This window comes from Notechis scutatus, chromosome 3, assembly GCF_049901735.1.
Source record: "Notechis scutatus isolate UNSWTSFEM ecotype Mainland chromosome 3, rNotScu1.2, whole genome shotgun sequence".
Classification (NCBI taxonomy): Eukaryota; Metazoa; Chordata; class Lepidosauria; order Squamata; family Elapidae; genus Notechis; species Notechis scutatus.
The window spans coordinates 187,032,288-187,045,155 of NC_142011.1; the positions used below are offsets into that span (position 1 = coordinate 187,032,288).

Sequence of the window (12,868 nt, forward strand, 5' to 3'; positions counted from 1 at the left end):
GTCAGGTTTCCTGCCATGCCACCTGGTAAATGGAATTTCACCTGTCGTTGTATTAACAACGTTATTCAATATGTTATTAGCACACATTGTAGCCTCCCCACAAAGAATCAGGTAACCCAGAATCATTTAACATTGTTCTAACCATTGCCTGTAGTGTTTGGCCTCTTCTTTCAATAAAAGCGTTATGTTCTGGCCTGTATGGTGCAGACTTCTTATGCTCTATTCCAGCTACCTTAAGTCTGTTCTGGAATTTGTTATTAATAAATTCCGTACCATTATCTGTCACCAGGGTTATCAATTGACGTTTAGACTTTCTTTCAGCAAACCTAAGCCAATTGAAAAAATGTTGATATGTTTCAGTTTTGCTTTTCATTAAATAGCAAAACCCATATCTAGAATAATGGTCCATAATGCTCAGTATATATCTAGCACCCCCATACTGGGTTTCTTTGGACCTATTATGTCTGCAAATACTACTTCTAAAGGTTCTTTTGTTTTGAAACCATTTAGCCTATTTGCAGGCAATACTTTGCTCTTATCTTCACAGCAAACATTACAACGCAAATATTTATCACAAGGTTTTAACCTTATTCCTTCAGATAACTCAACTGTACGTTTTAGCATTTTAAAATTTACATGCCCCAAACGCCTATGCAATAAATGGATACATTCATCATGAGGCTTTATATTATTAAATACAGTTTGTGCCTCCCCTTTCTTACTATTATCTAATACATATAATGTTCCATTTAAAGCTGCAGTTACCCTTTTGTTATCTTTTTCAATTATGCAATTATTATCTTTAAAAGTAATTACATAACCTAATTTATCTAATACCCTTACTGAAAGCAAATTAAACTTTAGTTGCGGTACATACAACATTTTTATATCCTGGTTTATGTACGGACAACGTGCAAAACCTTGACCTTTGCTTTCAGGTTCCAGCCGTTAGCAAGAGATATATGTTGAGAGCTTGTAGACATTTTTATAAATTTTGTCTTATCTCTTGTGATGCAGTGGGATGCGCCACTGTCAACCACCCATAAATTATTCTTCACATCAGAGTTGCTAAACGTGGCTAGTTCAAATGCTTTCTTTGGCTTTTTACATTCTGGCTTTTTCTCTTTTTGCAGAATCTTGCCAAATGTCCTCTGCCTCCACAATTAAAACACTTTTTAATTGTGTATGCCGTCGAAGATAAATTCTCTTCTTCCGGGTGCTTTACTTTGCTTTGCTGGTTTCTTTCAAGCTTTGAAGATAATTTCTCTTCTTTCTTATCTTCTCTCAGCTCGTCACGCTCACGCCTTCTTCTGGCTTCTTCTAGTAGCCTGCCTGTAATCTCGGTTAATGAGAGGCTTTCTTTTGGCAATACCTCTAACGAAGTCACATAGTCATCATAGCTTTGATCTAATGAAGATAATATTATGTAGACTTGTTGCAGTTCATTAAATATAAGCTCTTTTTCTTGCAATTCTTGAAAAATGCTCTTCATACAGTTTAAATGAACTAACATATCTCCATTCCTCTGAAGATGCGTTCGAAAAAGCTTCCGTGTAAGATTTATATGTGCTCCTACACTGTCCCGAACATAAATCTTCCTGAGGTTCTCCCAGCAGTTTGCAGCATTTTCTTCTCCACGAATATGGACAAGCTGCTGATCACAGAGAGTCAGTCCTATGATGCATAAAGCCTGCTCATTCTTCAGTTTAAAGTCTTGTAACTTTTCTTTATCATCATCATTAGCAGGATCCCATCTACTCACATCTGGTGGGTTTGCTATAATGTCCCACAAACTTTCTCTGCGTAGAAGTAAACTACATTTCATTGACCATGAAACATAGTTTGTTCCATCCAGCCTGGATATCATGGACAGTTGTGACAAATTTACTTGTGCCATTACTCTTCAGATATTTTGACTATTTTAAACTAATTAAAACAGTTTGTTTTACAGTAATGTGCAACTCACACCAACTCTCTCTGCTATATCCTGGTTAGTTAGACTATGCTACTGGGCCCATAACCAATGTTAGGGATTTGGGAATTAACCCCTAGAAGAGTATTGCAGCAGTAGTCAAGCCAGGCAACCAAAGGAGAGCGGAAGGGCCCCAGAGTATACACACACTGAACACAAACACTGTTTGTAGTTTAAATAGTTTTTAATCCAGTTAGAGTTTAAGCATTGTCATTCAGTCCATTAAGTCATTCACAGTATTTCCATCCAGTAAGACTCACTAGTATAGTCCAAGTTAAGAGTCCTTGCAATATCTTTATCAGCCGATAAAGATATCTTCTCCTCCTCGGTTTCACTCTCCAGAGAAACAAACGCTGGATATTCAGCAAACAGTAGCAAACAAAAACAGTTCAGTCACAGGCACTCACAGTCAGTAATCACAGTTAGTCACAGTAAGACACAGTAAGTCGCAGCAGCACACAGTTACAGTAGCACTCAGTTACAGTCAGTAACAGTTACAGTAACAGCTTTCCAGCTTCTAATGCTTCCTTATATTGTAACTTGTAACCGCACCCTTAATCGGCTAATTGCCTGCTGCATTGTGCTTAAAGTGATAAGCACTTAAACCATGATATCTAAGTTTTATATATTTATTCACCCAAACCATATTTGGTATCAATGTTATACCTAACAGAAAACTATTAGAGTTTCAGGCTTACGAGTCTGCTTAGTTCGGAACACCCCTCCCCTCTAGGTTCCGTCTCAAGGGTGGGGTGATGTATTCTACCAGGTAGGCAGGCCTTCGCACCTGTCTACCTGATTTGCGTTGCTCAACCAGTCTTTGCCCGGACTCTGGTTCCCGTGGGCTGTTTGTTGTGTCCCGCTGTAAGGGTGACCTGACTTCTGCGCTGGGCGACTCGGGTGTGCCATCACTACTCCCTTCAAGGCTGTTCTCTGGATCCTCTGGGCTTGTTGATCCCGCTTTGCTGTTTCTCGGAGAGATGACCACCTGCCACGGCTCCTCTTTGAATGGTAAATATTCTGGGCTTGTTTGTACTGATTGTGGGGTTTTGTGTATTGGGTCAGGTGCTAGTTCGTTTTCAACCCCCTCGAGTTCCCTTCCCCCCCTGGTTTGGATTTCAGGGTTAGTGAAGGGAGTAGGTGTCATCCTGGAGCGTAGTTGGTCGATGTGGTGCTTCCACAGTTTCCCATCTGTGGTTTCTAAACGGTAGGAACGGGGACCCATAAGTTGTGTTATTGTAGCGGGAACCCACAATGGGTCATCGGTAAAGTTTTTTGCGAAAACCGGGTCACCTACCTTAAATGTGCGATATTTGCTGCTGGAACCCAGGGGCTTTTCCGGCGTGTAGGCAGGGTGCAGACGGTCGAGATGTGATCTACGTCTCCTGCCCATCAGGAGTTCGGCTGGGCTTTTGTTCGTGGTGCTGTTTGGAGTAATATGTTGAAGGAGAAGCATCCTGGTGACTTTGTCATGGATGTTTCCTTGCTTCATTTTGTGTAATGTTTTCTTTGTGAACTGGACCATGCGTTCAGCCCTACCATTGGCCGCAGGGTGAGCAGGCAATGTTAAGGCGTGGCGTATCCCCCGGTCTGCTAGGTACTGTTCAAACGCCAAAGCAGTAAATTGCGGGCCATTTTCTGAAACCAAGACATCTGGTAAGCCATGTGTAGCAAATAGTCTGTTTAATTTTTTAACGACTGCCTCTGTGGTGGTGCTCTTCATTTTGTGGACCTCGAGCCAGTTTGAATAGGCATCCACTGTTATGAGAAATGTATGTCCTTTGGTAGGTCCCGCAAAATCGATGTGTATACGGGATCAAGGACCTCTGGGCGTTTCCCATTCTGTTGGTGGTGCTTTTGGTGGAGTCGAACGTGTTTCCTGGCATTTGTTGCAGGTGGCCACCCAGGTTTCTATTTGTCTGTCCATACCTGGCCACCATGCGTAGCTCCTTGCTAGTGCCTTCATTCGCATGATGCCCGGGTGTCCATCATGCAGTAGTTTCAGGACTTTATTTTGTAGTCTTCCTGGGATGATAACTCTGTCTCCCCACAACACGCACCCTTTTTGGGAGAAAAGTTCTGTCTGTCTGTTTTTGAAAGGTTTAATTGCGTTGTTGGGTTCGCTGTCAGGCCAACCTCTCTCCACCCAGCTGAGGACCCGTGCCAAACAAGGGTCCTTCTTTGTTTCTGATGCGATGTCTTGCGCAGTTAGTGGTGGTGAAGGGAGTGTCTCGATTTGCAGTGTGGATAGGGTTGGAGCTGGATCGTCTAGGAATTCAGGTAGTGGTGAGCGGCTTAAGGCATCAGCGTGGGGAATGGCTTTCCCCGGTCGATGTCTTAATTGGTAATCGTATGCGGCTAAAAATTCTGACCAGCGTGTCATTCTTGGCGATAGGATGTGGGGAGTTGGTTTATCCCCTGCCAAAATGCCAAGCAATGGTTTGTGATCGGTGATTATGGAAAAGGATCGTCCATACACGTACTCGTGGAATCGTTTGATTGCAGACACAATAGCGAGGGCCTCTTTATCTAATTGGCTATAGTTTCTCTCAGTTTTAGATAAAGTTCTTGAAAAAAATGCAATTGGTGCCTCCGTCCCGTTTGGCAGGACGTGGCTCAGGATGGCTCCTACTCCGAACGGTGAGGCGTCACAGGTGACAGTTAATGGTAGAGTCTCGTTATATTGTATCAATACAGCGTCTGATGTTAAAAGGTCTTTTACTTGCTGGAAAGCCTGCTCTTCTCGACGTCCCCAGAACCAGGAAGCCTTCTTGTCGAGGAGCCTATGCAGGGGTTCAGCAACGGTCGCCTTCTGGGGTAGGAAGATGTTATAAAAGTTAACGAGTCCCAGGAAGGCTTGGAGATCCGTCTTGTTTCTAGGTCTTGGGGCGTTTTTTATTGCAGCCAATTTCTTCTCAGTAGGGTGAATTCCTTGTTTGTCAAGCAGGTAACCAAGGAATTCAACCCTCTCAGTGCATAGCTGGCACTTTTCCTTCTTAACCTTTAGGCCTGCGTCTTTAAATTTTTGAAGGACCATCCTTAGGCGTTTTTCTTTTCTTTTTTTTTTGAAAAAATACTTTATTAGTTTTACCTTTAAAAGAACAACACAACTACCAGTTATGTACAACAAAAAGACAAACAGGCCTTAGCATAGGCCAAGAGGGAAAGAGAGGAAAGCCTAAGAGAGGAAAAAGGGAAGAGTAAGGGAGGGGAAGGGTAGAGTAGGGAAAACAGTTAAAATAAAACCATATTTTGTGACTGTCTGTAAGATCCTTTCTTCTTCAAAAGTATCGTCGGCGATGCTTTTCTTTATCTCTGCTTCGGAGGCCCTCGGCCATAATTTTCCTAGAGGTGATCTATCTTTGGTTTAGCCAATTATACCAAGGATTCCAATTGTTGTAATAGGTTGAGGATTCTTTATTTTTTAATGCTTGGGTTAGTTTGTCCATTTCGGCGCATTGTAAAATTTTCTGAATAACCATATGTTCAGTGGGAATGGAAGGTAATTTCCAGCACTGGGCGAATGCCAGTCTGGCTGCGGTTAAAATATGAATTACAATATACTTCTATTTTTTGGGTATTTGTTTATCGAAAATTCCTAGAAGGAAGGACTCTGGTTTGTACTCAATTTGTTCCTTGGTTATTTCCTCTAGCCAGCGCCTAATTTTTTGCCAGTACTTCTGGGTTTCCTTGCATGACCACCACATATGGAAGAAGGTACCTTCTATGCTTTGGCATTTCCAACAATTGGGGCTCGTGTTGGGGTGCATCTTCGCCAATCTCGAAGGGGGCAGGTGCCATCTATAAAACATTTTATATGCGTTTTCTTTATAAGCTGCTGATTTCGTGATCTTAATGTTCCTGTTCCAGATCCTTTCCCATTCTGCTAGGGTAATGCTCCGTCCCACATTTCTGCTCCACGCAATCATATTTCCTTTGACAATTTCTTGTTCTAGTTCAGTTTCTAATAAATGTTTGTAAAATTTAGATATATTTTTTTTTGCTCGGTCCTAATAGAATTTTGTCTAAAGTCTGTAATTTATTGTAGATTCCAAATTCCTTAATATCTTGTTTGTATCTACTATGAATTTGAAGGTACACCCACTGATCAATTTTAAATCCTCGCTCTTGTAATTCTTGTCGTGTTTTCAGTTTTCCTTGTGGGTCTAATAAATTTTCGTACTTAATCATTTTAGTTATATCTAAATTATTAGGGTGTACTATCGCTTCCATTGGAGATAGCCAAATCGGTATTTTTAGATAGAGTTTTTTACATACTTTTTTCCAATTGGTTAATAGAGAGTCCCTGATAAGATGCCTATGGAAATATGATTGCCTGGGTTTCCCAGTTTCCCACAGAAAGGCATGCCATCCTTTCTGCATATCGTGGCCTTCTAATATTAGTGTTCTTTTGTTGGTTAAATTCACCCATTCCTTTATCCATAGTAGGGTGGCTGCCTTATAATATATTTCCCAGTTTGGCAGGCCTAACCCTCCTCTGCTTTTCAAATCTTGTAGGGCTTTTACATTAATCCTAGCTTTTTTCCCCTGCCAAATAAATTTCAGTGTTATCTTGTTTAATTCCATAAAAAAAAAAAATTATTTAATTTGATTGGAATTGTCTGGAATAGATATAGAAATTTTGGCAGAATATTCATCTTAATCAGAGCAATCCTACCCAATAAGAAAAGTTGTAATGTACTCCAGGAATCTAAATCTTTCTTGGATTGATGGAGAAGTTTGTCATAGTTGTTTTCTTTTAATGATTTGCTTTGTGGAGTAAGCCAAATTCCTAAGTATTTAATTTTTTTTGTCACAAGCAGGTAACCAAGGAATTCAACCCTCTCAGTGCACAGCTGGCACTTTTCCTTCTTAACCTTTAGGCCTGCGTCTTAAAATTTTTGAAGGACCATCCTTAGGCGTTTTTCTAGTTGGCTTCTTGTGGGGGCGGCTATCAAGACATTATCGAAGTAGGGTACAACCCCTTTTATGCCCTGCAGGAACCTTTCCATCAGACTTTGAAAGATGCCAGGTGCTATGCTCACTCCGAACTGGAGTCTGTTACATTTGAACGCACCTCTGTGCGTGACTATAGTTTGGGCTTCTGCGGTCTCTGCATCTACGGGCAGCTTCTGGTACGCTTGGGCTAGGTCAAGCTTCGTGAATATTTTTCCGCCCCCGAGTGAGTGAAGAAGTTGTTGGACCACGGGCACGGGATAGGCGCTCTGCTGCAGTGCGTGGTTCAGGGTGGCCTTGTAATCCCCACAGATTCTCAAAGAGCCGTCAGGTTTTATGGGGGTTACAATTGGGGTCTCCCATCAGGTGTGGTCGATGGGTTCCAATACGCCCTGGGCTATTAACTTGTCCAATTGTTCATCAATTTTTGTTTTGAGTGCAAAGGGCACTCGACGAGGCTTAAGGCGAATGGGTGCAATATCAGGGCAGAGATTAAATGATATAGGGGACCCCTTGTACTTGCCTAATTTCTCGGAGAAAACTTCTTGGAAGTCCTGGACGAGGGCCGCCTCCCAGTCATCGCTTACGGTCTGGTTGATGCCTGCCAGCTCGATTCCAAGCGGCGTGAACCACTGCAATCCTAATAAGCTGGGTCGGTCTTTGTCGACAATGGTGAGAGGTAGGGTTGCGGTGTGGTCTTTGAAGGAGACTTGGACGTGACTGGAACCGGTGACTGGGATTCGATTTCCCTGATAGTCCTTCAATATAAGTTTCTGAGTGCTGAGATCCTGGTGGCGGATGTCAGGGATCAGCTGTTTGAGGGTTTTCCAGGAGACCATTGATAGGGAAGACCGGAGTCGACTTCCATAACGCATGGGCGATCTTCAATGGTGACCCTTACTCGGATTTTCCTTGCATCAAGGGATGAAGCGTGGCCGATGGTGATGGTCTGGTGCGCCTCTTCTCATCTGGTAGAAGTGGCTGGTGCTCGATTTCTATTGTAGTGGTTCCATGTGTTGCTTGGGCATTCCCGATTTAATGGTGGGGTGCCTGTTGCCTGCCGGAAACTATTTTCTCTTCGGTTTTGGCTGGAACCTCGCTTGCCCCTGCAGACTTTTGCAATGTGGCCCCTCTTCCCACAGGAACGGCAAAGGGCGTCTAGGAACTTGCAGTCTGACCGCGGGTGGTTTCCCCCGCATCCCGCACACTGATATGGGGGCTTACGATTCCGCTGGTCTCGCTGATCGCGCTCCGACCTGAGTCTGTTGACTTCCTCTTCCTCACTTTCTGACGAGGATTCGAGGTCTTCATGGTGGGTGGCCGTTGTGTGCCTTTCCGAGGGAAGAGCAGTGTTGTTGGCGATTTGGTCCGTTCGCTCAGCGCATACGGGCTGCTGACTTCCTGGTTGCTTCTGCTGCAGTAGCATCGGCGATGACATCTGCGAGGGCGATGTTCCCCTTCGCCATAATCTTGCTCTGGGTGGTGAGGTCTCTCAGACCCAGAACAATCCGATCTCTCATGGCTTCTTCAAGATTTGCGAAGCCACAGAGTCCACCCAAGTTTCTGAGGTCCGCTATGAAGTCTCCAACGCTCTCGCTTTCCCGTTGGTCCCTCTGGTAAAATTCGTGTCTTCTAATGAGGGTTGGCACCGCTGGGGCATAATGGGCCCTGACGATGGGAGCAAGGGTATCCCAGTCCATCGTTTTGACTTCTGCTGGTTTGGCGAGTGCCTTTGCCATCTTGAAAATGGCGGGTCCGCAATGGGTTAGGAAGACAGCTCGTTTCTTGCCAGGCGTAGCATCCTTCAAATTATTGGTTTCCAGGAACATTTGAAACCTGTCCATATACGAGTCCCAGTCTTCATTGTCTGGATCAAATGGAGCGGGTGGTATGGCGCCGCTGGTCATTCTGCCGCTATTGGTGCGCTCTCAGCCACGTGCTCTGTTAGTGTTCAGCGAGTGCTCAGTCAGCTCTATCGTCTCCGCATCCCACCTTCGTCGCCAGTGTTAGATCTGGGAGAGTGGGTGCAATGAACGGAGACGAGGCATTGAATAGTGACTCCAAACTCTTTATTAGTGACTTCAGAACAGAGCGAAAATACTCGGGCAGCAGCAGCTCCTTTTATAGAGCTGGCTGCTGTATCATCAACCAATGATTTGAGTTTGCCACGCTTTGGAGCGTCCAATCATGGCGGCCCGCTATTAGCCAATCGGATTAGCCCAAAATGACCAATCACGATCCGCTATTCACGGACCAATCAAAAGTGCAGGATTACGATCCTGCCGTGGAAAGAAAACTATTAGAGTTGCAGGCTTACGAGTCTGCTTAGTTCGGAACAGTAGGCACGTTGGTGTGCTTATGCACACCAGACCTCTTAGGAAAGGAGTGAGGTCAATAGTAGACAGTCCAAGGTTAAAGTGTTTGGGGAAGAAACCACAGAGTCAGGTAGAGTATTCCAGACATTGACCACTCTGTTGCTGAAGTCGTATTTCCTGCAATCAAGTTTAGTGCAGTTTACCTTGAGTTTATATCTATTGTGTGCTCTTGTGTTGTTGTGGTTGAAGCTGAAGTATTCATAGACAGGTAGGACATTGCAGTAGATAATTTTATGTACTATATTTAGATCGGACCAAAGGTGGTGTAGTTCTAGGTTGTCTAGGTCTAAAATTTGAAGTCTGGTGGCATAAGGTATTCTGGTACGAGTAGAGGAGTGGAGCACATAATTCTGAGAAAGCACTGTGAACAATTTGAAGAATTAAATATTGCCTTCTCTGTAATTTTTGTTGCTCATATATAAAGATCCCTACTGTTTCACTACAGAATAACAGATTTGTAAGGGACTTTGGAGATCTTCTAGTCCAAGCCCCCTTCTCCTGTTCATGAAGAGACCCATTAACCATTCCAGACAAATGGCTATCCAATCTCTTCTTACAAACCTTGCCAAGAAGTTTGTAGGGACTTACTCAAGGAAGGAGAAAAAAACTTTAAATGCTAGGTTAAGAAAATTAGAGTTAACCATAATTGTCAAAGGAGAAACCGATAGACTATGATAAATGATAGCAAAGAAAATTTGCATCATAAATAAAAGGAGGAAAACAAATATATTTGGGTTATTCCTATTCTCTCAATTATGATTGAGCATACAGTATATGATCTCGTATTTATAAAATACATTTAGTCATTATATATTTTTTAAAAATGTTTTCATATCACATTTTTGCAATTCCAATGAGGATTATGTTTTCTGCTTCTGAGAGTAAAACTCTTTTACTGTTAATAAGTCAATTATATTTGGTTCGTTGCAAATATTAGGACATCTCTTGTGTACAAGCAGATAAAATGGTAGGCCAAAACCTAATATTTTTTTTCTTATGGGTCTGGCTTTTCAGATTTAGCAATTGATTTAGAAGATATTTTTATTAACTTATTTCAATACATGTTATGTTAACCAAATTAATACTTGAAATAGTATTTTTCTCTGTCTATTCACAAAATGAATGCAAAATAAACACGTTACTTCTTTACTGTAATAGTTATGATCACTCTTTAATTATTTGTTTCTTTTTGCAGGATCCAAAAGAATAAGTGATAGTGAAATCTCGGATTATGATTGTGATGATGGAATAGGAGTAGTGTCAGGTAAAATATTTATAGACATATTTTTAAAATTCTGAAATATTATTTTTCATGATGAATTCAACCCTCTTTCTTCCATAATTGTATTTGAAGGTAGTCAGTGAGAACATTACAGTGAATGACAGAATGCAGTAGCACTCAGTCATTTGTTGTTGGATATAATCCATAATTATAAAACAAAACAAAAAAGGCACATTTTTATGCCAGAAATTTAATATTTATTTAAATCTCAGAAAATGCAAGTTTGAGTGAGATCGAAAATCATTATTTGCCTTTTTCACTGAAACAATAGAGGAGGAGCAATAAAGTGTTGAAACAACAATTTAAAGTTATCAGCTATCAGGTTTGCTTATGCTGAAGACGTCATACGTGCATGAATGCATGTTAAGAAACTTTATTTTTTTATTTATTTTTTATTTATTTTATTTTGTCAAACGATTATAACAGGTATAAGTATAAACATAGTTATGAATACATATAAGAAAAATAATACATATAAGAAAAACTTGAACATCTTCTGGCTATTGAAAAAAAAATCTTACTCTTTTCAGAAATAATTTTGCAACTTTCTACCTCATTCATAGCAAGAATCTTGCTTATTCATAGACTGGAGGAAAAGAAGGAAAAACATTTCCATTAACTTGGTTGGAAATGATTCAAGAGAAGTATAATTTAAGTCTAGAAAATAGGTCTACTGCTATTGAATTGATCTGTTCGTCATTTATTTTAGCAATTGTTTGTTGATATTAATCAGTATAAGTAATTATCTTCATTCATACCTTAGAAGTGCTTTTTTCTTTGCCTGGTATTATAGAAACTCCTCTCAATTGCTGCCCTTTTTTGGTTATCTTTGAAATATTTCAGTTCTTTCTAAATACATTTTCTTGGGTTGTGTCAGAATTTTATTCCATATCTTTGCTTGCTTTAGGAATAGACTACTTTCTAAAAATAAGCCCAACATTAACATAAAAAACCCCTCATGATTTGAACCTTTTAATAACATCTAAAAGTAGGGAGGTCTTTTTCTTTCCTGCTTTATCTCCTTCCATAATCCTTCTGAGCTAGAGCTTGTATTATTTTATTTCATAAAAATCCTAGTTAATGGGGATAGCATGAAATTTTGGAAACAAAGTTGAAATGGTAATTGATTATTTTCTTTCCATCTTGCTGTCACTATGGAGTGTTTTTGTTTCTCATTTGTTTAGCATTCATGTTTACAGTTAAGAACATTGAACTCAAGCTATGTTCATCCTGTTCTTATATTCTTAATGAATATACTCACTTGATTACATTTACTACATCTTTTCTATTTTTTATTATTTATGGCAGATTATCTTAATTTTACATTTTTAAGTTTTGTTAATCAGACAATTTATTTAAAAGCTGTCATTGCCTCAAAAGAAAAAATGTACAATTTTATATTTTACTAAAACTCCCCTAGCGACAACTAGAGCTATGGACTGATAACATACAGGGGCTATACTTGCTGCTTTTGCAAACTTTGTAGCACCCCTTTAGTATTAATACTGCTGACAATAACATGTATGGCCCTTGTTCCATCTTCAGGTGAAGCACAGTGTTAAGGACTTGATAGTTGCTTTCCTTAATGGCAACTGCAGCTTAAATGGTCAGACAAGACAATGCCTATTTTATTGTTTGTATTTACCTAATCATGGTTATACAGTCTTACTAAAACTTCTGAGAAGCAAATGCAATAAACATTATTAACAGTTCTGATTGATTCATAAGTATAATAGTTTCTTTATAAGGATCAGGCAATTCAAGAATTCACTATTATAGTATTTCTGACAGATATCTATCCAGCCTCTATTTAAACACTTTGTTGCTCCAAGAGCAATTCATTTCTTACCAACTAATGTTTCCCTATTACCTACCTTATTAACACTTGTGAGTACAGTCAGCTGCTGGATAAGTAGCATTATAATAGTGACAAATGGCTGTCCTATTTTTTTCTCTTATTTTAATTTGCATTTTCAAAAGTAAAAAAAAAAATGGGAAGAACTGCATATGTACTTTTAAACAAATTTTAAATACATTTGTTTCCAAATATGGGAGATTAGAGAGAAAGGCACTTAGAGCTTTTCTTTAATTAAAATATTTAAAAACCATTCAGAATAAAGAGTTTTCTCAGTATTAATTGGTAGGTGTTAACTTTGTAATTTATTTGCTGTAAATAACCACCTAATTTGTGTTCTATTTTTATGTGAAAGTATCTCATTATGTTTTCAAGAACATTGCCAGGCTACTATTATTTCTTAGTGAGAAAAATATATATTCCACATG

The 12,868-nt window shown here is 40.2% G+C and overlaps 1 protein-coding gene across 1 annotated transcript in view; it reads left to right on the top strand.

The window, feature by feature from the left end:
• Nucleotides 1-12,868, top strand: part of RIMS2 (regulating synaptic membrane exocytosis 2) — a 286,641-nt gene that overhangs the window by 149,602 nt on the left and 124,171 nt on the right. The window contains exon 18 of the mRNA XM_087962082.1: nucleotides 10,499-10,567. Coding sequence (XP_087818208.1) covers nucleotides 10,499-10,567 — 69 coding nt within the window. The remainder of the gene's footprint in view (nucleotides 1-10,498; nucleotides 10,568-12,868) is intronic.